We start from the raw sequence: 20,934 nt of genomic DNA on the forward strand, positions 1-20,934 counted from the left end.
ACTGAACTTTTTCTGTTTTGGGCTAAAAAGTCTCAGAGGAACATAAATGATCTGTGTGGTGACACAGAACCATCTTCCTGATAAACAGTTAATCAATTGCATTTCATTAGAATCCCTGGCTTATTTCCTATGGAAACACTAGGGCTGTACTCAGTTTCTCGCACATTTTGGCTTTAAATGTTGTTGAATTGATAAAGACATATGTGTATGGTGTTGTTGTTCATATGAGTTTTTAATTAATCTAATTTCACAACCTGGTGAGGACTTGATTATTTTCTATAACTTCCTGGTACATAAAACCTAGGTATTTGGAGAGGATGTAATACCTTTTTCTCGTGGCCATGCTTAAACTTAACCTTGGTTTGTAAATTCGATGCTTGTCTTTTCAAAGACAAATCTGAGGAAACTAATTAATATGAAACCAACCTTTTAATACAACAAAGGTAAACCTACATAATGCACTGGAGGCACATTTGTACATATACGGAATTACAACTCTGGACTTTAGTATGCCTTTGATTTTCCATGACAAAAGACAGTCACAATGCAAACTTGAAAATTTTCAGTTGTAAAAGAAGTGAAGACATGTTATGTTTGATGCAGGTAAACACACACAGAGACACTCTCATAGATAACAAAGCCACTTTAGATATATTTGTTAAACAAAGGGAGACTCCACTGTCTCCACAGAGCATTGGAATGCACACCCACATGCTCTATGCACATATACACACTGTGGTATATGGATTTAGGGCCCATTTAATTGAAAATGTTAATACCTATAACCTCGTATCCTAACTTAACTTTTGCACTTTTAGTACGTATTCTTCCACGAAGTGGCACGGTCCATGCAAACAACTTGGCCAGAACTAGGTTGCATCACAAATATACACAAAACGTACAGAGAGGGTCAACAAGGCTGTTTCTGTCTCCTGGTGCCGTCTATGTGTGGACTGTCAACATCTCCTTAAGACGCCTACATCGCTTGCCAGCACTCACACGCTCTTTCTAAACACACCTATGACCTCATGTGTGTAAGTAGAGATGTTTTGCCTCAATGCACAGCGTTACGTTTGGTGAAACCCAAAACACAGCACATCGACACAAACGCCTCCTACAAGTCATTGAGTTGATTATGAACTCCACTGCATACTCAATTCCGTATATTCAAGAATCAAATCTGAAGCCATGTCTCCAACAGCTAAAACTCAAGTGAAATTGGGTCGCGCTGCAGGACAATGATCCCAAACACAGCTGCAAATCTACAGTTGCTGAAAAAGAAAATAATCAGTGTTGCAATGGTCCAAAGTCCAGACCTCAGCCTCATGGAAATGCTGTGGCAGGACCTTAAGAGAGCGGTGCATAAACGAACGCTTGCAAGCCTCATTAAACTGAAGCAACATTGTAAAGAGGAGTGGAACAAAAATGACACAACAATGTGATCGACCGATAACATCATAAAGGAAATTAATCTACCGTGGCTAAGTTAGGCTTTACAAGCTGTTTGATAAAGGCTGTTTATCCACACCCTGCCTCCACTTCTTTTGGCACAGTTTTTGTTAAAAAACCAATGAAGCGGTGTCATGTGTTGTTGTTGATCTTGGAAAAAAAAAATAAAAATGTATTTAACAAGTTTTAAGACCTAGTAAGGGGCACATGTTTCTAATATCCTTAGAGAGTTTACCTGCTTTTTCACATGATTAAAGTTTGTAAGGATCCATAAAGGTGTTTCTTGGTTAGTGATCTTCTGCCTCGTTTAAACGTGGTATTAACATCTGTCCTGGGTGATCTGAACTCAAGTGAGCCAGTCTGATTGCTTGTGTTTTTGCTGCTTATGTATTCAGAAAATGTATTCTGTTTAAAACACCGTCCAAATATTCATTATGTATCATTCAAAGTCACAAATTGTCACCGAGAACACGCGCAGAGATTGATAACACTTGGTACATTGATACACAATTACCAGACCACTTGCTATTGGATGGCAATACAAGGTGTAAACAGGCGGTTCATTTACATGTAAAAGACATGTGCAAAACCTTGGAATGTGTGCTTTTTGATAGGGAAGCAGCAAGGCAAGACCTCAGAGGGAAAACAGTGAGGGGAGTGAGAGCGGCTCTTCCATTTGTACTGTCAACAGCAGCCAGGATCAGCCCTGTCTGGATGACCCCTTGCCTGCCTCCTCCCATCTACGACCCACCAGCCCCCTCAAGTAAAGAATAACACGCGCATACGTCTGCATGCACACACACTGACTTCACATCAACATGTATTTATTTATTCTAGTCATAGACAGGTTAATGATAAAATATGCTGTTTGTTTGCAATACGGGTCCACCAGTTGAAAAGTTTTAATCAGGATCCGTTGCTTGCAAATGTTGGGGCATCAGCATCTGCTCATCCGCCCTGGTCAGGTAGATCTGCAGTTGGCTTCTGTGCACAACATTTTATCCATGCCAAGCATTCCTCCTCACTGTCTTTCCTCGTCATATCTTCAGGGGCCACAACTCTGCAGGAGACCTGAAGCGCCTTGACACCTCGCTTTCCCTGTCACCCTCCTCCTCTCCCTCCGATGCTGAACCACGGGGTTTCCGTCGTCGGGCCAGCACCTTCAGTCATTCGCCCTCCCCTTCCTCAGTACTCGAGTACTCCCCACTGCACAAAGAAAGTCACTCACCACAGGACCCCAGAACAGCTACCAAGCCCAAGCTCGTACGGCACTACTCTGTTAGCACAGACTCCCCTCACCAGAGCAAGTAAGGAGAGTGTGCGTGTGTCTGTCTGTCTCAATGTTTGTGGTTGTATAAATAGTAATAGAGTCCTGTAATGGAGTGTTTTGCTCCCCACTAAAACCGGGACACAAGACAGGTGTCAACTACAGTTTTATTTGCTCATGAGGCTGTGACAACAGGGCTTCTTATTCAGTATTTTGGGGTCTGAATTATCATCAGTGCTCATAAAGGAATGGTCTTTGTTTTTTGTAAAAGCTAAATAACTGAAGTTTTATAGGATTCTCATGAAGAGAGTTGCAAAGCCAGTTTGGGCAGTTTGGATTGGTCTTTCCACTTTGCTTAATTCCAAAGAAAGGAAAGCAGAAATTAAAGTAGTCTGGTACTTAAAGTTTGCACTGGATTTACGTGCTTTGTGTTTCAGTGGAATTGTTGTGGTTTATCCAAGATGTGCTTCAAAGTGCACATTTTGAGTGTAGGACAATGAAGCGTGAGTTGGATTAGTATAGATACATTGTAGTGAAGTGAAGTGAAATTTATTTATATAGCACTTTTCAGCAACAAGGCGATCCAAAGTGCTTTACAACAGAGAAACAACAATCAGGTACAGAAATACAGAAATAAAAACATCAAAAAATCAAACACAGAAAAACAGATACAGAACATTAATCAGGTAATTTTGGCTAACAGTAAGATTGGTATAACTATAACAGAGCAAGAGTAAATTTAGCTAATAGTAGGATTGGTTTAACTATAACAGGTAATTTGAGTAAACTAACAAAAACTAACAAACATGGATAAACTTTCCTCTAAGAGGAGGCATTTAAAAATATAGCTAATTATAGAACGGTTGATATAATGAATGATAACTAATCTTTACTATACTAAGTACAAAGCCGTTCGGTGGTCTATAAATTTAATGGGAGTATTTAAGTCTATTATTTAACTTGCATAAAAAACTTTCATCTAACAGGAAATATGTAGAACACTACATTTGAGTTACTCGGCATAATTGCTCCATGCTTCAGCTTTATCTCCTATTCCCCTCAACCTGCTGCAGACATGTTTCGTCTTATTCTCTTGTTTTTGCTTCGCTATATAGACTTTTTCTTTAGTTCTTTTCACACATTGCTCAGTGTCTGTTACCCTCTCTTCTCTCTCATTCTCTGTATTTGCACTGATTCTCAGAAATGTCCCAACCGACTCTACACTTCCTCCTCTTCCTCACTGCCCTTCATCCCACTCTCCTCTCCTCTTTCACCATCCTTCCTCACCTTCTACTGGAGTCCGGTTCAATAGGAGAAGGTGAGAGTTTCTGTTCAACTCTCTGCAGAATCTTTTCCGCCCGGTTTGTTTTTTCATATTCATTTTTCATGCCTTCAGTAGATCTTGCTTGTCACGCTGTCCGTACCCATTCTATCAGAGAAACGGATGCGTGGGTCATCATTTGTCATTTTAAAGTTGATTTCTAGTTTTAAGAGAAAAAAGTTTGACCTTTCCTCCTCAAAAAAAACTTTACTTTCTACTTATATTGGAGTAAATATTGAAGTTTAATGGGAAAAAAGAAAAAAAAAACTCCAAGCCTCATATCTCTGTGTGAAGTGGGTCCATGTTTCTTTTGTCATCTGTTTCTGCCTCCTTTTTTTTTTTTCCTCACCTCCATCTCAGTCCTCTGGGTGGTCTGCGTGCCCGCCTCCAATCCTCCTCCTCTGTCCCTAACTTTCTGAAATTTCAATTTCTGGCCCCAGTCCAAGAGAATGATTGTCCTCAACAAAAAAAAAGGTATGCACACAACACTCATGTCTGCCCCTGTATGTTCAGTGTAGTGATGATTATTTCTTTAGTTTGATTAATAAACTGCCTTAAAAAGATTTATGTTCCACATGTATGCTTAGAACTACCTACTGAGTGTTCACCCTTCCGTCTGCGTGCGTTTGTGCTTTCAGCGACGTAGCAGCTCTCTCGACATCAAGAGCAGCATGTGTGGTCGGTGAAAGCCCTCTGCGGAGCCACCGGCACTCGTGGAGGCAGCAGATCTTTCTACGGGTCGCTACACCTCAGAAAGGCACAGACACCGCCGGTAAGCACAGACACATTTAAACTCTTTGATTTAAATCGGTATAAACTTTTTCCACAGCAGCCATTCGACATGCCGTAACAGGACCAGGTTCAGGACTTGTACAGGGTCTTTTGCTCTCATGGCTAACGCAGATATAAAATCTGTTTTTCACCTGAACGTCTCTCATTTTGACAAGTAAAAATGTCTGCTGTGAAAAAGGCATCTTAGGCCCCTTCTAAATGAAGTTGACGATCCACCATCGGTGCACATCTCTCTCTTGTACATGTGGTATCAATTCAAAATGTCACAATAGGCGAGAGATCTCATTCTGACTGGCTGTTTAGCGCAGCCAATCAGTGCATGAGAAGGGAAGCGACAGTGATGACAGAAAGCAAATAATGGCTGACATGACTTGTCACACAGACTCATCGGTCATCTTTACTCTTCCTAAAAAAGCTGCACCTACCGTAGAACGGGGCTGAGGATTCAAGAGAGCCATGTATATCACCACTGTATAGCTCGATCTACACAGTCTGCCGGTTACTTTTATTGTGTAACTTACACACTTGCGCCATCTTTGCGCTGGTGAGTTATGTCTTCTTGCACAGGCAAAGATTGTAGGTCCTAAGAGTTTTTTGGCAACACAGCTTAGAGCAGGGATGCCAGGGTGAAATCGGTCAGGGGGCCAGATTGTTTTCAAGTGGGACCTCGGGGGGCCAAATTACCGGTACACTTTTGGCCTGGCAAGACCAAACACTAAACAAATAGACATGCTATTTGATATAATTTATGAAGGCCTGCTATACATTAAAAATTAATTGCAATACAATACCCTCACAATGAAGCATACAATTATATGGCAGCCAAAAGCAATTTACCCTCTATAACTGTGTAACATCAACCTCTGCATGCCAGTAACTTACATTTAAAATATTTTAAAAACAACAAAATGGACTAGGTCACATAAATAACATAAGTAAACTGTAAATTACTTTGATCAGATTTATTGACAACTTGCACATAAAATAATCTCGATGCACAGGCCTAATTAGGCCAATTAAAAAGATGGCCAGGCTAAATAGGCCTAAAGAAGTCAAAACAATGTATTAAGGTTAAGTAGGCCTACTCCAACAGGCCAAGTGACTAAATATTCAGTAGACATTAACAATAAAAAAATACCTAACATTACAACAAACAACTGATAGCACATTTAAAATTTAACATTAACAATCAACTCCCACAAACATTTCCACATACCTATCTCATTTATTCCCATCATTACTTCCTTGCACTATGAAAGATGAGGAGATAAGCCAGCTACATTTTACATGTCGAAACCAGAAGCCTTTTAGTTTTCACCAGCTTGTCCACATTGGGGGACAGGCTCTGGGCCGTTGCTATTTTCATGACATCATTGAGATGTGCATCTGTCAGGCGATTGCGCACTTTCGATTTATTAATATTCATAACTGAAAATGCCTGCTCACATAAGTATGTTGTGCCAAACATACAGAGTATTTTACCTGCAAAGGCAGTGATAATTGGGTACTCGGGTGGCAACGACTGGTAGAATGATTCAATTCCAACAGATGCGTATGTATCTTTCAACCGCGCGCAGCATTGCAAGTCTATCAGTTCCATTTGCATCCCCTCTGGGACCTCGGAAGCATCCGTCGTGAAAGGAGAGCGAAAAAGCGAGAAGTCCTTTTCCAGTTCAGTGAAAACCGTGAATCGATTGGAAAACTCGCCCATGAGGCCGGAGAGCAAGCTTGCATACTTGTCCATGCTCTGATGGTTGACATGCAGAGATTTCAAACAGGGGAAGTGGGCTGCATTGCGCTGGCTGAGCTGTGCCTTCCATAACGCAAGTTTAATTTGAAACGCACGGACACTGTCGTAATACTCGGTAACGAGTTTGTTGCGACCTTGCATAGTAACATTCAAAACGTTTAAGTGTTCGGTAATGTCCACTAAAAAGGCTAGGTCTCTGGTCCATTCGGGGTCGTCCAATTCCTCCACAGGCTTGCCTTTAGCCTGCATGAATCAGTCACATCAGTGCTCTCGTCAAGAGCAATGGAGAACGCGACGAAGGATTTAATCTTTTCTTTAAGTTGGCTAAGCAAGTCGCTGGAGAGCTCTTCCACTCTCTCGGTCACTGTAGGTCGGGATAAGCTGATGTTCGCGAGAGCTTGTCGATTTTCTGGACACACTAGCTCGGCTGCCTTAATCATGCACGTCCTCACGAATTCGCCCTCAGAGAAAGGCTTGGAAGCTTTGGCTATCTCCCATGCGATGACATAGCTTGCCTTCACTGCCCTTTAAACATGAAATAAAATGTTAAGTTAGTATTGAGAATGAGGAGTCACGGTTGGCCATGTTGGCAGGAGACGCTATTGGTTGCCAGGGGCAACGCCATCAGAACTTAACGGAGGCGCGCTGAGACAGAAATCCCCATTCGAAAACAGCTGCATTTAACGTAAAAATAAGAATTTGAGAAGATATACAATTAAAACGAACCTTCATATGTCTCTCGGCATTTCGAGAAAGCCGCTTGCTGTTTTTGGAGGGATGAGGCTAGCTCGTTTAGCTTTTGTGTCCTACGTTGCCCTGTGTAGTCGTTGTACTTCTCCTGATGGGTCTCGTAATGTCGTCTGATGTTGTACTCCTTTGGCACAGCCACTTGTTGCGAACAAATTAAACACACTGGTTTGCCCCTCACTTCCCAAAAGAAATACTTTTCTTTCCATCTCTCCTGAAAGATTCTACATTCAGAGTCAACCTTCCGCTTTTTAGAAAACATCCTTCCTGACTGATGTCGCGCGACTCGTCAGTTAGTACCTTGGACAGTGCACGCGCTGCCGGTGTCTGTTGCAGCGCGTGTACTGTCCAAGGGACTGAGACCGGCACGAGCGAGAGACAAACTTTTGAATTACGTGGAAATTAATTGAATGAATATTATACTTAAAACCATTAAGGATCAAAAAACAAAAGTAGATTTAAATTTGTTGATGATAGTATTATTTATTTAAAAAAAAAACTAAAAAAACTTCTCAACCACTGATGTAACCGGGCCGGTTGTGATGTCCATTCGGGCCGGTTCCGGCCCGCGGGCCGTTACCATGGCATCAGTGACTTAGAGCCTCTTGTTGCAGCTGGTGCCTCATGTTGGTTTGGTCTGTAAGAGCCCTTAGAGCTGATCAAAGTCGAGTAACTTTGGGATATGCGGTGGATTGTTTTTTTACCTTCTATGGAGAAATTATACATATTAAAAGCCTGAATGGAATTCTGCTCCCACAGTATGTTTTACAGTTTTCTCAAGAAATAATCTTAGATGTGTTATTATAGCACACCAACAATCACTGTGAATTTAGCCTCTGGGAAAACGTGTTATAGTTGCTTTGAAACAACATTTCAGGGCAGATATGTTTTACATGTAAGCAAATGTCTTTTTTTGGTCATTTTTAACCTCCAGGCTAGGTAAGTAGCTTTTTCTTCTGTACTTGCATCGTGCAAATGTACAGGAGACGGCTGTTTGCTGTCAGTCTGCACATGTTGACTGAGCAGCAGTGACAAAACCTTTGCACCCTGTATCATGCTTTCTTTTGATTTGATGGGTTTACAAAATAAGAAGAGAGCGAAAATAGATCACTTTGCTAAAGCTGCTCCCAGAAAGAACTTGAATTTGTAATCATCCCACCCCTCTTGGTAGTTCTACTCTCTCTAAAATATTTCCGTGATACACTGATCGTGTCCAATGTTGCATTTATGGTTTAATAATTCTGTGAGCGCTTTCGGAATAAAACCTTCAGCTATTTACCACTGAGACAAAAACAAAACCTATTTTTCGGCCTTCTGCGAAGCATTGTGATGTGTTTTTATTTTGGAATTTACATTTCCAGAATTTCTTAGCTTTTTATATGCAATTTCATTTTTTCTCAGAACTTTTTTTGCGTACAAAGGATTACTGTTGAGTTTGACTTTATATGCCTTGAGCAAATGAAAACAACACTGGATTTAATTGATATCGATGTCAAATATTCCACATGGGGGAATGATACAAGAAGATAAAAACTTTTACAAGTGGATCAATATTGCTTTCGCCTTTGATAACTTTGAAACGTCAATCACTTGTTACTGTACTTGCTGACAGTAACATGGATGTACGTCGGTCTTTGCTTTGTGCAAAGAGACACTGGAAACAGGCTTGTGCTTGCATGGCCTTTGTGTTTTGACAATTATGTGCACTTATGTGTACACATAAGTGTTGACGGCTTAGATAGTTGGGTTGGTCATACTATTACACCTTTAAGCTCCCTGTAGGAAATTTTTGACATGGGTGCGCTTTTATAACAAAAAAGAAAAACACATTGACACCTCATCATATCTGTCAGAGCGTTTCTTTCCAAGTTTTGACAAGTAAATTCACTATAAGTGACATTAAAAGTTTACGCCGTTTATGGGGTTATACTGACATAAAGTTACTGATGGTGTAGAAATAGAGTGCCAAAAATAAAAGTAACATTTTACAGTATATAGAACAGCTACAATAACGCTTTATTTGATGAATCCTGACAAATACATTTTGTGTCATAAATGCCCATAGACTATGTCGAAGGTTTGTGTCGCCATGATGACGTCACCCTCAAGTTTGCCAACTAATTAAACAGAAATTCTCATCATTGAGGGCTAATAACTCTTTGATAATGGAGTTCTATTCAAACAAGCCACCAGCCACGTCAGGAAGAACGAATGGAGCTAATGACACCATGATTACCTGTGACAAGACGTCATAGGCTTAGTTTTGTCATGGGAAAAGTTGACTCTTTGAATGGGACTGTTTTAGACCCATCTCCTACTGCCCATAAGTAGCTCTAAGGGGTCTATGGCAGACACAGGACTATGTACATAATGTATTTACTGTCTGTGATCTGGCCTGGCTGAACAGTATTTATTTGTATCCTCTTCTTTAGAGTTCTTTGTTTCTTATTAGCTACGCTTTACTACAACCAAAGGGCAGTGTGCTTTATACCCCTACCCTCTGATCCCACTGCACAGCCTAGTTTATTTGCTACAAACTAGATGAAGCACACAGGCCTGATGCCAATTTGGTGTGATGCAACATTTCAACAGTTCATTTTGAATTGAAATTGGATGGAAACAGATTTTTGTTCCAGGAGCCACACCGTGGTGTGTCTTTTTGTCATGGTACCACTGGGGGATGCCAAAGTTTATACTTTCCTAATCCTATGCATTGTGGGTTCAACAAAGTACATTTTCAACATTTTTCCCCACACAAAGCTGATGTTTTTGTGGGTTCATTGTAACTTTAAATGCTCCCATCAGGTTAACTCCTGTACACACCCATGTGGATTTTGTTCAGGGGTAGTAATTGTATCTAATGAATGCATCATGGAATGTGGGGCCATTGTATTCATTTTATCTACCATGTCATCGAATATGCAGTTCATTAGGGATTAGGGAGATTTACGCTTGTTTTTGTGTGTTAAATTTCCCCTTTTACATGAAACGCTAAACGGGAGGGAAGGCATCTGTCCGCAGCACTAATGAAGTCTGCACCCAAACTATAGTTTTGAGTCAGCTGCCATCAAGTGTAGGAAAAAACAGTGCTTTTAGCAGGTCAATGCGATGGGCTTTGTTCTGGCTGAATGCAGCTCTAAATTTGAGTAGAGTTGGGTGTGTTTTTGTGTGTGTGCTTAACACGCATGAGGTCATGGGTGTGTCTAAAGAGAGAGAGAGAGAGAGAGTGTGTGTGTTGGCAGGGGATGGCGATGTCTCAAGGTCATGTTGACAGTCCACACACAGACAGCGCCAAGGGAAAGTACCAGCCTTGCTGACCCACTTTGTGCTTTGTGTGGGTTTGTGCTGCGACCTGGTTCTGGCCAAGTTGTTTGCTTGGGAAATGGACTGTGCCACTTCATGGATGAATCTGTGTGTGTAACGGTTTCTGCTCCATGGTTGTGCATGTATACGACTGTGGCTGGAAGCAAGTTCATTCAGTGGTTAAGGAATTAATATTGTCAGCAGAGATCATGACTGTGTGCATACGTGTGTCGAGTGCGTCCATTTACTTTGTTCTTCTTTTTCTTCCACACCTTACCTCTTACCAACATTCTGTAGAAACAGTGTCACTGTCTGTGTTTGTCAAACAAATACATGTGTGATTAAGGAGATTTCAATCTGTGTGCGTGTGTGTGTTCATATTACACAAGTGTGTCTTTGTTTCTCTTATGACTGAAGTGTCATAAGTTTGTCTAGTGACTGCTGGTTTCAGCATGTCGTGCAACCTCTCAAAGTCAGACACAAAGTCAAAAGATGTCAAAGTTATTCTCTGGTATAAAATACACAGTCCTAATAGAGTGGTTTATCTTGTATGTTTTTAAATTTTCCTCAAAAAAGTCTTTGGATTTCTTTTGAAAGATGAGCATACCTAAACCAAGCTCAGGTATGCGTGTGCATGTGCGTAGATGATAATCACAATCGCTGTTTTTCCAATGAACTGAAAGAGAAGCCAGTGCCATCTGGATAATTGGCATGTCCTCCTTCTAAACAACTCTGGGAAGTCTGAGGTTTGGGATCCACCCTGTACTTTGAGGTGGAGTCACACAAACACTTTTTCTTTTTTTTTTTCTTAATTGTTTTTTTCACTTTAAGCGTGTGTGTGCGTCGCACCCAATTAAATCAGTTGTGTCTTTGCCGTTGTTTTTTCTTTTGTATTCACATGTCTATGTGCCTGATGGAGAATGGAGGCCTGGCATTACTTTCTTTTTTTCTTTTTTCTTTTTCATGAGAGCTGAACTTACATTTTTCCTACTTGACACTGATTGATTGATTTATTTATTTTTATTGATACCTAAACAATATCCATGTAAAAATGTTGATTAAAAGCAAATGGAAAACGCAAATTTAGTCGAACTGACGAATGCAAAATAAGGTTTGCTTATGGCTCACTGGATAGATATTTTGTCCATCAGTTCAAGACCCAACTGACGAATGTCTGCATCCTTAAGCTCCGTTTTTATGCACTCCACTTTGATCGGGATGTTTCATTGCTCCACCACTTTGACACCATTTTTAGTATCCATGTTGTAAAGCTAGCTGTCAGTGTCATTAAGTACAGAGTCATTAAAAACTTGTTCTTCTTTGACAAGAGGGTGGTTATTATTGAGATGTAGTAACACTGTAGTGGCAATCTTTCACTTTAAACACTCGGTAAGGGAACTTACCTGTATAGTACTTAAGCATAAATCCATTTGTCAAATTTGAGTTAATCTGAATATGCTGTGGGGAATGTTTTAATTATCAGCTAAACTCTCTAATGAGAAACTGAGTCAAGGAAAAAATAAAAATATTCGGTGGTTTAATGAATTTATGATTTTGTTGCTTTACAAATTGAATTTATCTGAATGAGTATTGCTTCTAATTCAGTCTAATTATTAAAGAATTCACATTTTTACATTTTATAAGAAACGACTCTTCGTTCTCCAGCGTAATCGGATGAAATTCGGTGTAATGTACTATAAATGTCTTCCAGAGCGGGCAGATCCCTGTCTAGAGGGGGGTCGATTATGTGCGGGCCAGGTGTCAGGTGGAGGAAGTGGGGACACATCCATGAGAGCTTTGCCAGAGGAAGGGACAAAGAGGAGCAAAGAGGAGCTGAGGGAGCTGTGGAGGAAGGCCATCCTGCAGCAGATCCTGCTGCAAAGAATGGAAAGAGAGAACCAGAAACTGCAAGGTGAGCTGGATGAATGGAGAGATTAAACCCAGCCAAGAAAATCTTGATTTATTTTTGTGTTCACAAACCAAAGCTCTTATGATGTTTTTACACACGCACTCTTAAATCTTAATCTCAAAAAAATACACAAAATGGAGACGTGAAAATAAGTTTCGCGAAAGGGAAATTCTCACTTTACAATCTGCTTTGGCAAAGACGTTGAACTGCAAAGTCTAGTTATGATCCACCCCCCCCCCCCCCCACACACACACACACACACACACACACACACACACACACGCACACCTTAAATAAAGCACACACAATAACTTCAAATATTCATAGACTAGACAATTAGGAGGTGTCAGTGGAAAAGCTCATTGTGTTTACCACTTCTAATACTGACCGTGAATGCATGTTTCTGTTGCAAGACCTTGCTACCAGCAATCACTCACTTGTAGACACCATTTTGATGTGTGATGGGTTTTTATTGAAGCTAAATAGTAAGATTAGGTTTTCTTCTGGGAAATTGCCTTTACGGATGCAAATCACAAATGTTATGTAATCTGTGACACACCTGCTTTTCTGGGTCTCATAAAATTGGATACAACCACCAATTAAAATCGTATATATTTTGCTTTGAATATGTGTGTACACACCTCTGGTTACTGCTAGGCATGTTTCAAGGTGTGCCAAGTGAACCGACATTTTTTCATGACCAACTTGGCTCCTACCCACACACACACCTATCTTTTCATCACACGTCTAACTTTCTGCTTTATATATAAACCCTTAATTCACACACCCAGGGGCGGTTCTAGGGGCAGGGCCACAGGGGCATTGGCCCCAGCTGAAATCTGGCCCCCTGACGTGCCCCTGTCCTGTCACTCATCTGTCTTTAGTCCGGTTCAGTTCCCGTCACAAAAACCGAAGAATAATGCTGTTTTAGAGGAGTGAAATGTACAGTAGTCACCCACCTACTTTGTGTATGTGTGTGAGAGAGATGTTTTGAACTGACAGTATTTGTGAAAAAGTAAAAAGGTTTTAAAAAATTTTGTAAAATGCTGGATTTTCTCACATGCTGTGTGTGTGTTTGAGAGCATTTTGTCTATGTACAGTAAAAATGCATGTAAAATTGGTTAGGAGTTTTTTTTTTTTTTAAATTACGTGTTTAATTAAGTGTTTGAACATGGTGTGACTGGTGAAATGTATATACAGTAACTTACCAAAACAGGGAATTGTGTGCCCCTCTATGAACACTGTGGCCCCTTACTCAGAAATATCCTAGATCCGCCACTGCACACACCCAATGCTTGGTCCATCACATAGATACAAATAATTGCCCATGCAGCAGGGTGTGGTCGGAGATATTTCTGGGTCAGTAGATTCATTATCCAGCCTCGCGCACAAACAAACCTAAGGTGATCGTACGGTGCACACCCATGTGTGCATCTTCAGCTTACTGTGGCTTTCCTGCATGCTTGTAGTCTATTGTTTATTGTGTGCTCCACCTTTCTATCCCCTTCACTCCGCCTGTTTATCTTTCCCACTACTGCCGGTTAATGGGTCAACTATGAAAATGTGTGCACGCGCCTCCATTGTAATGTGTATCTTTGTAAGCACTAGGGTGGGGTATCCTGTCCTGTTGTGTCTTATCAAAGGCGGAGGGTTCCGGCGGCAGAGAAAGGGAGAGAAATTTGGAGTGGGAGGCGAGGAGAGATTGTCAAGTGAAGAGATTTAGCGCCAGCTGGGCCGCTGCCAGTGAGCGAGTCCTGATGGACTCGACTCGGCTTGCTCCAGAGACGGATGACAGGAGAGACGACGTAGCCACAGCTTCACCGACGGCATCTATTCTTACCCTGGGTGTGTCTGCTTCTGCTCCATCCAAGTTTTCTTCCTTTATTATCCTCATTGCACTTTCCAGGTCATTCCTGCTACTTTTCTGTCCTTGATTGCTGAGGCCACAGCACCCAGCGCTTCATAAGAACTAATTCATCCTTTTTGAGGTACTCTCAATTTACAGTTTCTTATCTGAAGACTATGTTTATTCTATGAGTTCCGTGCAAAGCAGTCCACTAAAGCAGCTACGATGTTGTTTTAACTGCTCCAGGCTACTTTTAGCTAAAGACAATCATTAGCTAAATTCCTTCTGTTGGCCATGCACCTTATTTCCCAATTTCCAGGAAGGTATCTATGCAAGTTGGAACGCAATGTGGCCTGCTGCCTTTGTCCTGTCCTGAATGATTATATCTCTCTCCTGAGCGCAGTCAAGTGGCAGATGGTCACTGGGTGGACACCACATATGATTGGAAAGGGTGGGGCATCCGCTTTGGGAAGGAGGGAGAGTACGGCTGTTGGATGAGACAAACATGGGATAGACAGAGTAAAGAGCCGAGTAGAAAGGAGAAAGAGACGAAGAGATGAGTTCTGGGTTAAGAGATCAGGGGAGGGCAGAGAGGAAGGGTGTTGTCAGAAAGGAAAAGTAGAGGGGTGATGGGTGCGCCCTCACCTTCTTTGATCACTGGAGTCAACATGTTGCAACAAAATTCAGTTTCTGTTTTTGTTGTAGACTTCCTTCATCTGAAAGTCCACGTTGCCCTGCTTTAACTCAGCAGAAGTGTGTTGTAGTTATTGAAACTCAGTGATAGAAATTATTGATAAAATCAGAACATCCAAATAGCTTTCTGTCTTTGGGTCATTTAAAGTTAGAGTATAATTGGATCTGTTAAAGTGGTGCTTTGTGGACATCGTGTCCCGTGTGATCCAGTGTTCATTTTTGCCACAAGATGTTGTGGAGGGTCCGCCAGTGTCTGAGCTACGGCCCTGTTTGCATTTTGAAAATAATTCTTTTGACGCTGCAAATGCAGAGCTATGAAGTGCATGAAATGATGATGCTGAAAATTTAACGGCTCACTTTGCAGCTGCCCTCAACTTTACAAGGCTTTATGGTTAATTACAGTTTCACTGGTTGGCTGTTATTGTTTTATCGATTTCACCCACTCTGTCTTATTGAGTTTTTATTGTTTTATTGCTCTTGGTCAGTTGAAGTCATATTAATTTGAATGTGCTTTATGAAAGAAATTGATATAAACATTGACGGTAATGCATGACAGTGAATGAGTGCAATGTGAGGTTCGTGGTGTCTTAACTGGATTCAGGATTGATTAGCGATGCATCTCAACTTGCTGCATTTGCAGGTTAATATTTAAGAGTAAAGTATATGTGTGGGTAAGATAAGAGACCTCATTTTGAGAATGGAACGCACCATGCCAAGGATCTTAAACCAGGACTATGACAGTCCTACATGGTGAGTTGAGAACTAATTGTCATTCATAAAATTGCAATGAAAGATTTAATTTTTGATCCCATTTCTCTTTTGGATTAAAATATTAAAGTATTGAATAATACTTTAATAATCCCTAAGAGGGATATTATTTGGCAGCAAAAAGGATCAATAACAGACAAAAAAAAAGATGTGTAGAGTTATTACTGTGGGCGGAAATGATCCCTTTTACTGCTCTTTGTTGTAGCTGAAGAAGCCTCTGACTGAACACACTTCTTTGTTTGATCCATATGTTATGGATGAGGTTTCTTCAGTTTCTTTGAGTCACTGTCTCTGATTCTGCTGCCCCAACAGATGCACAGTCTGCTCTGTCCCTTCTTAGAGACTGCTTCCGTATTGCATTTCCAACCTAGTCTTATGATTGGCTTATTTCAGTTAGATTACTCCTAAAATCCATAATCATCTCATTTGTCTTGTTTACCTTCGAGAAGAGGTGATTGTTCTTTATCCGTGCTGCAAAGCGGTTTACCAGTTCCAATATTCGGCCTCTTGTCCGTCACTGATACACCCCACAACGCAGAGTCATCTGAATATTACTAGAGATGACATGACTGAGTTGTACTGGAAGTCTGAGGTGGAAGGAAGAGAAATGGAGAGAGTACAGTCACCTCTGCTGCTGACCACCTACTAAAACCCTCAACCCTCCAGTCTCACAAACTGTGGTCTGTTTGTCAGGTAGTCAATAATCCAGGTGGGTGGGTGAGATTAGGTTGGGTTTGTCCAGGTGAGAGTGGGTTTGCCTATTAAACCATAATAATGGCTACAGCAATGGGTTTGGAGTTTGAATCATGGACATGTATTTTCTGCATCTGTGTTTGTATACTGTAGCCTCAGAGAGTGATCTTCAGAACAAGCGTCTCAAGTTGGACTATGAGGAAATTACTCCGTGTCTGAAGGAGGTCACGCTGGTGTGGGAGAGGATGCTTGGAACTCCTGGGAGAGCAAAGATCAAATTTGATGCAGAGACCATACACGCTGCAGTTGCTCAAGGTACATGTTTGGCCCCCGCAAATGAATATGGACGGGATTGTTTGTTCTTTTTTTAAATCGGCAATCATTTGCAAATATTGACCAAAGCTTAGCTTCAAAACTGAAAATATGTATGGTAACATCTTTTCTTACGTCTTTTTTCAAAATTCAGCAAAGGGAAGGATAATGAATGTTTCCAAACAATGTCTATCTCCTGTGAGCAGAGCGCTCTGCTCTGTCCATTTTCTGAAATCAGCATGTTCTGCACAGACTACAGGGAGGCCTCAAACAAAACAGAGCTAAAGTCCACAACACAATCTGGCCAAAGCGAGGTCGTCTTACTTTACAAATACATTTAGAATAACATAACTATGTGTCCTCAAGGATTGAAAATAAATCTGTTTTCATAGCAAAAAGTAATGTAGTATTGTAATTATTGGAGCCTCTAAAATTTGGACACGAGAACTTTGGAACTTTGAAGACGAGATGTCGGACCTTTCTCCTGATTTGCATTCTACAAACGCAGTTTGGAAGCCTTCTACACATGTCGGTTTTCTTCTTCTGTCTGTGTTCTCCGACAGGTGTCCCGAGGCAGCATCGAGGCGAGATTTGGAAGGTTCTGTCCGAACAGTACCTGCTCAGACAGACGGTCCCTTCCCGACCCCCCTCCAATCACACTCCATACAAAGAGCTGCTGAAACAACTCACCTCACAGCAACACGCCATTCTTATTGACCTGGGTAAGACGCTCACACACACACACACACACACACACACACACACACACACACACACACACACACAGAGAGAGAGAGAGACTCAATGCAATCTTTTATTCCTTACAGGGAATCTGGAGGTCTTGAAAAGTCCTTAAGAGTATTGTATTCAGCTTTGTCAAGACAGGAGATATTGTAAGGCTTTGAATAGAGGTGCATTGAACCATTTTATTGTCATTATTGATAATTAATTATCATTATTGCAGTTGCAATAACTGTAAAGTAACTATCTTAATGCTTTTTAGACCCATCAAATGAGTTGACATTTTGTTTCATAGAAAGTTTTGGTACATATTTCCCAAATTGTTAACTACACCTTGGATCACACTGTTCCAATAGGCCGTGAAATCCGATATTTTTAGCCTTTTTACCTTCGCATTGTCTGTTGAAAGTTCACCTCTCTGGTGTGTAACAGCAAGGATCTGATGTGTGCACTTATTTCTTTACTTGTCGATATTGTATGATGGAACACAACTTCTTCCCCTCTGAGGGCCTTACACGCAGGACAAATCGCTGCTTTGTTTTTCTCTTAAAGCTAAATATTCAATACTAAAATATTGCAAAAATGGCATACTGTGGAATTTGCTAGCTACAGTGGGCATGAATTTCATCAACATTATGGAAAAGTGTTTTAACAGATTTATACTAACTAAAAATGAAGATGTTACCATTTAATTAGTTAAGCCACATCACATTAATTGACATAATGTTTAATAGAAATGTTTATAAGAAATTGTTTAATGCATTTGGGGGGGATACATTTCTCTCTTGAGTCACAATGAACAGTCTTGAAATAACCACAACCAATAACTAGTTTGTTTGTTTGTTTTTCTCCAGTCTGTTTATTGATTTTCTCATTTTAAATGACCAACATACAAACATGTATAACAACCCCCCCCCCACAACAAGGTAACTGTAGGATCTAGTTACTCAATATTATGTTTCTCAATCTAACACTCTCAGCCTCAAAAGCTCTTCACACCTACCACCCAAAAACCCACATATTCAGTCCTCCCTCCCTTCACCCCACCCTCTTAGCACCCGCATACTTGTATCGACGCATCCACCCCTGTAGCACTTAGCCTCCTGCTTTTTGACTGTTAACCCTGTGTCTTTCATCTGCCAATTGTTACTGACTTTATGTCAGATAGGACAGCGAGAAAAGCACACACAGAGACAGTTTGCTGATATGCCTTAAAATAGGTGCAATGTGTTGTGAGATGAAGAAATGCACTGTAGTGCGTATTATATTGAGACTGCAGGTCAAAGCAGTGCAGATGTCAAGAGTTTGTTAAAAGGTTGACACTTCCGGCATGCAGGGTGGAGACTTTACATACTGTACAGAAACACTTGTCTTCAGGTACACGAGGGAGTCTTGACATTATGTTCACAAAGTTAAAGCCCCCACAGCACATTCCACGCATGCAGTTTCATAGGGTTGTCATTGTGTACTTAGAACACTTGAGTCAGAAGTCATTTCCAAAGTATACATACCTGCTAATTATCTGTCTGCCCATATTGAGAATGTTTTTTTATGGATTCAAAACCTTATTATCTTGTCTTTTTATTATTTTTTTTTTCCTCAACATGCGTGTCCAATGTTTGGGGACATGTTAAGCTTCTAAGGCAGGTTTTACGGTCTTGAAAAGCTTAAACTTGTTAAAGAGTGTCTTCGGGAACAGGTTTGTGAACTTGCTTGATACCTGCTCACACACCGAGCACCTTTGTAACACGAGCAGCAAGATGTGAAATCTAACATCCCAAAGGGAAGTTCAGCGGTGTGTTTCGTTCAAACATGCTTGCACACACACACACACACACACACACCCAGAGGCTTCTGTCTCTTGTGGATCACTCTACTTCACTCAGATTGAGTGTGTAAAAGTTGTGTCACTGTGTTTGAAAGGTGTGTCAGTTTGATCTTTAACATCAGATACATACTTTGTCTGCCATTTTACTGAAATGCTGATATTTCACAATGGATGGTTGATATCTACATGTCTTCCTCTGCTCCAGGTCGCACTTTTCCCACTCATCCATATTTCCAAGCCCAGCTGGGGGCAGGACAGCTGTCTCTATACAATATACTGAAAGCCTACTCACTGCTGGACCCTGAGGTATCATTTTTCTTTTTCGTCTCATTTCCTCTTTTTCATGGTCCACGTTTCTTTCCTAACTCAGTGGAACAAACTGAATGTCAACTGTCTTTTTAGCTTAAAACTTAATCTCTGCCCTGTCGTGTAAACCTCAAGTTGGTTTTTGTTGTCATTACAGGTTGGCTACTGCCAGGGCCTGTCCTTCATTGCCGGAGTGCTGCTTTTACACATGGGGGAAGAGGACGCCTTCAACATGCTCAAATTTCTGATGTATGACGTCGGGCTTCGTAAACAGTACAGACCTGATATGATTATCCTGCAGGTAAAATATACACATGCTCAGTATCTCTCGCAGAATCTGGCCCAGCTAACCGTACACCCTGATCTATTCATATTTACGCTATGTCGAAATGGGAGCTGCCGGTCACAACCTTTCGGTTTGTTCGTTCGTATATTAAGAGTTGATTTGATCATTTTTCCTTTTTGGCCTTTACGACTTCAGTGATTAGCTTAGATTTTTGTGTTAATAATGAATGTTGCTGCACCCCCGCTGATGTAAACACATGGTTAGTGATTATTGGTTTATGCGGAAGTTGAGATGGATTAATGCTTGATTCAAGTATTGATTAACCCTTTAAGACGTGAGGCTGCCTCCAGACTTGTTTTTTGCTCGAGGTTGTCAGGCCTCACTCTGTGATTCAGTTAATGATGCTCCTGCTGCAGACACACACAGTTAGCTGGAAGCACAGCATTTCTAGATGGGTGTTATCTACGTGGTGACCTTTCACAATTCCTTTTTTTTTCTTCTGAGAAGAGTTTCCATCGGTTCCAAAGGAGAGAGATGGTACATACGAAACATAGATACAACTTAAGTAAAATAAATGATAAAAAAAAATAAAGCAAAAACTGTCAAATCACAAGGAGGGAGAGAGAAAAAAACACACCACCAGGTTAACTTGGATGACAGCAGATAACGGCCCACGTGCTGGCTTGCATCGCATCTTTCCAGTCTCCCTGATCTACCTGAGCAGTGCATCTCTTGCCTTTGCGCATCAGTTGTACTTTGTCCAGCCGAGTTCAAAAAGTATGTGTGCATGATTTTGTGATATCAATAGATAACAAGAAAACTGGACTTGGTCGCCAGGCAACAGACCAAGGTTGATATCAGACATATCTAGAATAGTATTTTCATTACTTTCATTACTTATGATTTATTTATCTTAATATTCA

General features: G+C 40.9%; 1 protein-coding gene across 5 annotated transcripts in view; it reads left to right on the forward strand.

Moving 5' to 3' along the window:
• tbc1d1 (TBC1 (tre-2/USP6, BUB2, cdc16) domain family, member 1) overlaps nt 1-20,934 on the forward strand; it is a 55,938-nt gene that overhangs the window by 25,994 nt on the left and 9,010 nt on the right. For 3 of the 5 annotated variants that reach the window (XM_075462837.1, XM_075462838.1, XM_075462841.1), the window contains 10 exons: nt 2,064-2,212; nt 2,499-2,756; nt 3,918-4,034; nt 4,398-4,511; nt 4,676-4,809; nt 12,341-12,541; nt 16,692-16,853; nt 17,414-17,572; nt 19,625-19,725; nt 19,883-20,026. In XM_075462837.1, the coding sequence (XP_075318952.1) occupies nt 2,064-2,212; nt 2,499-2,756; nt 3,918-4,034; nt 4,398-4,511; nt 4,676-4,809; nt 12,341-12,541; nt 16,692-16,853; nt 17,414-17,572; nt 19,625-19,725; nt 19,883-20,026 (1,539 nt within the window). The remainder of the gene's footprint in view (nt 1-2,063; nt 2,213-2,498; nt 2,757-3,917; nt 4,035-4,397; nt 4,512-4,675; nt 4,810-12,340; nt 12,542-16,691; nt 16,854-17,413; nt 17,573-19,624; nt 19,726-19,882; nt 20,027-20,934) is intronic. The other 2 variants (XM_075462839.1, XM_075462840.1) reach the window with 2 other exon arrangements.

The sequence above is a fragment of the Odontesthes bonariensis genome, chromosome 4, assembly GCF_027942865.1.
Source record: "Odontesthes bonariensis isolate fOdoBon6 chromosome 4, fOdoBon6.hap1, whole genome shotgun sequence".
NCBI classification, from domain to species: domain Eukaryota; kingdom Metazoa; phylum Chordata; class Actinopteri; order Atheriniformes; family Atherinopsidae; genus Odontesthes; species Odontesthes bonariensis.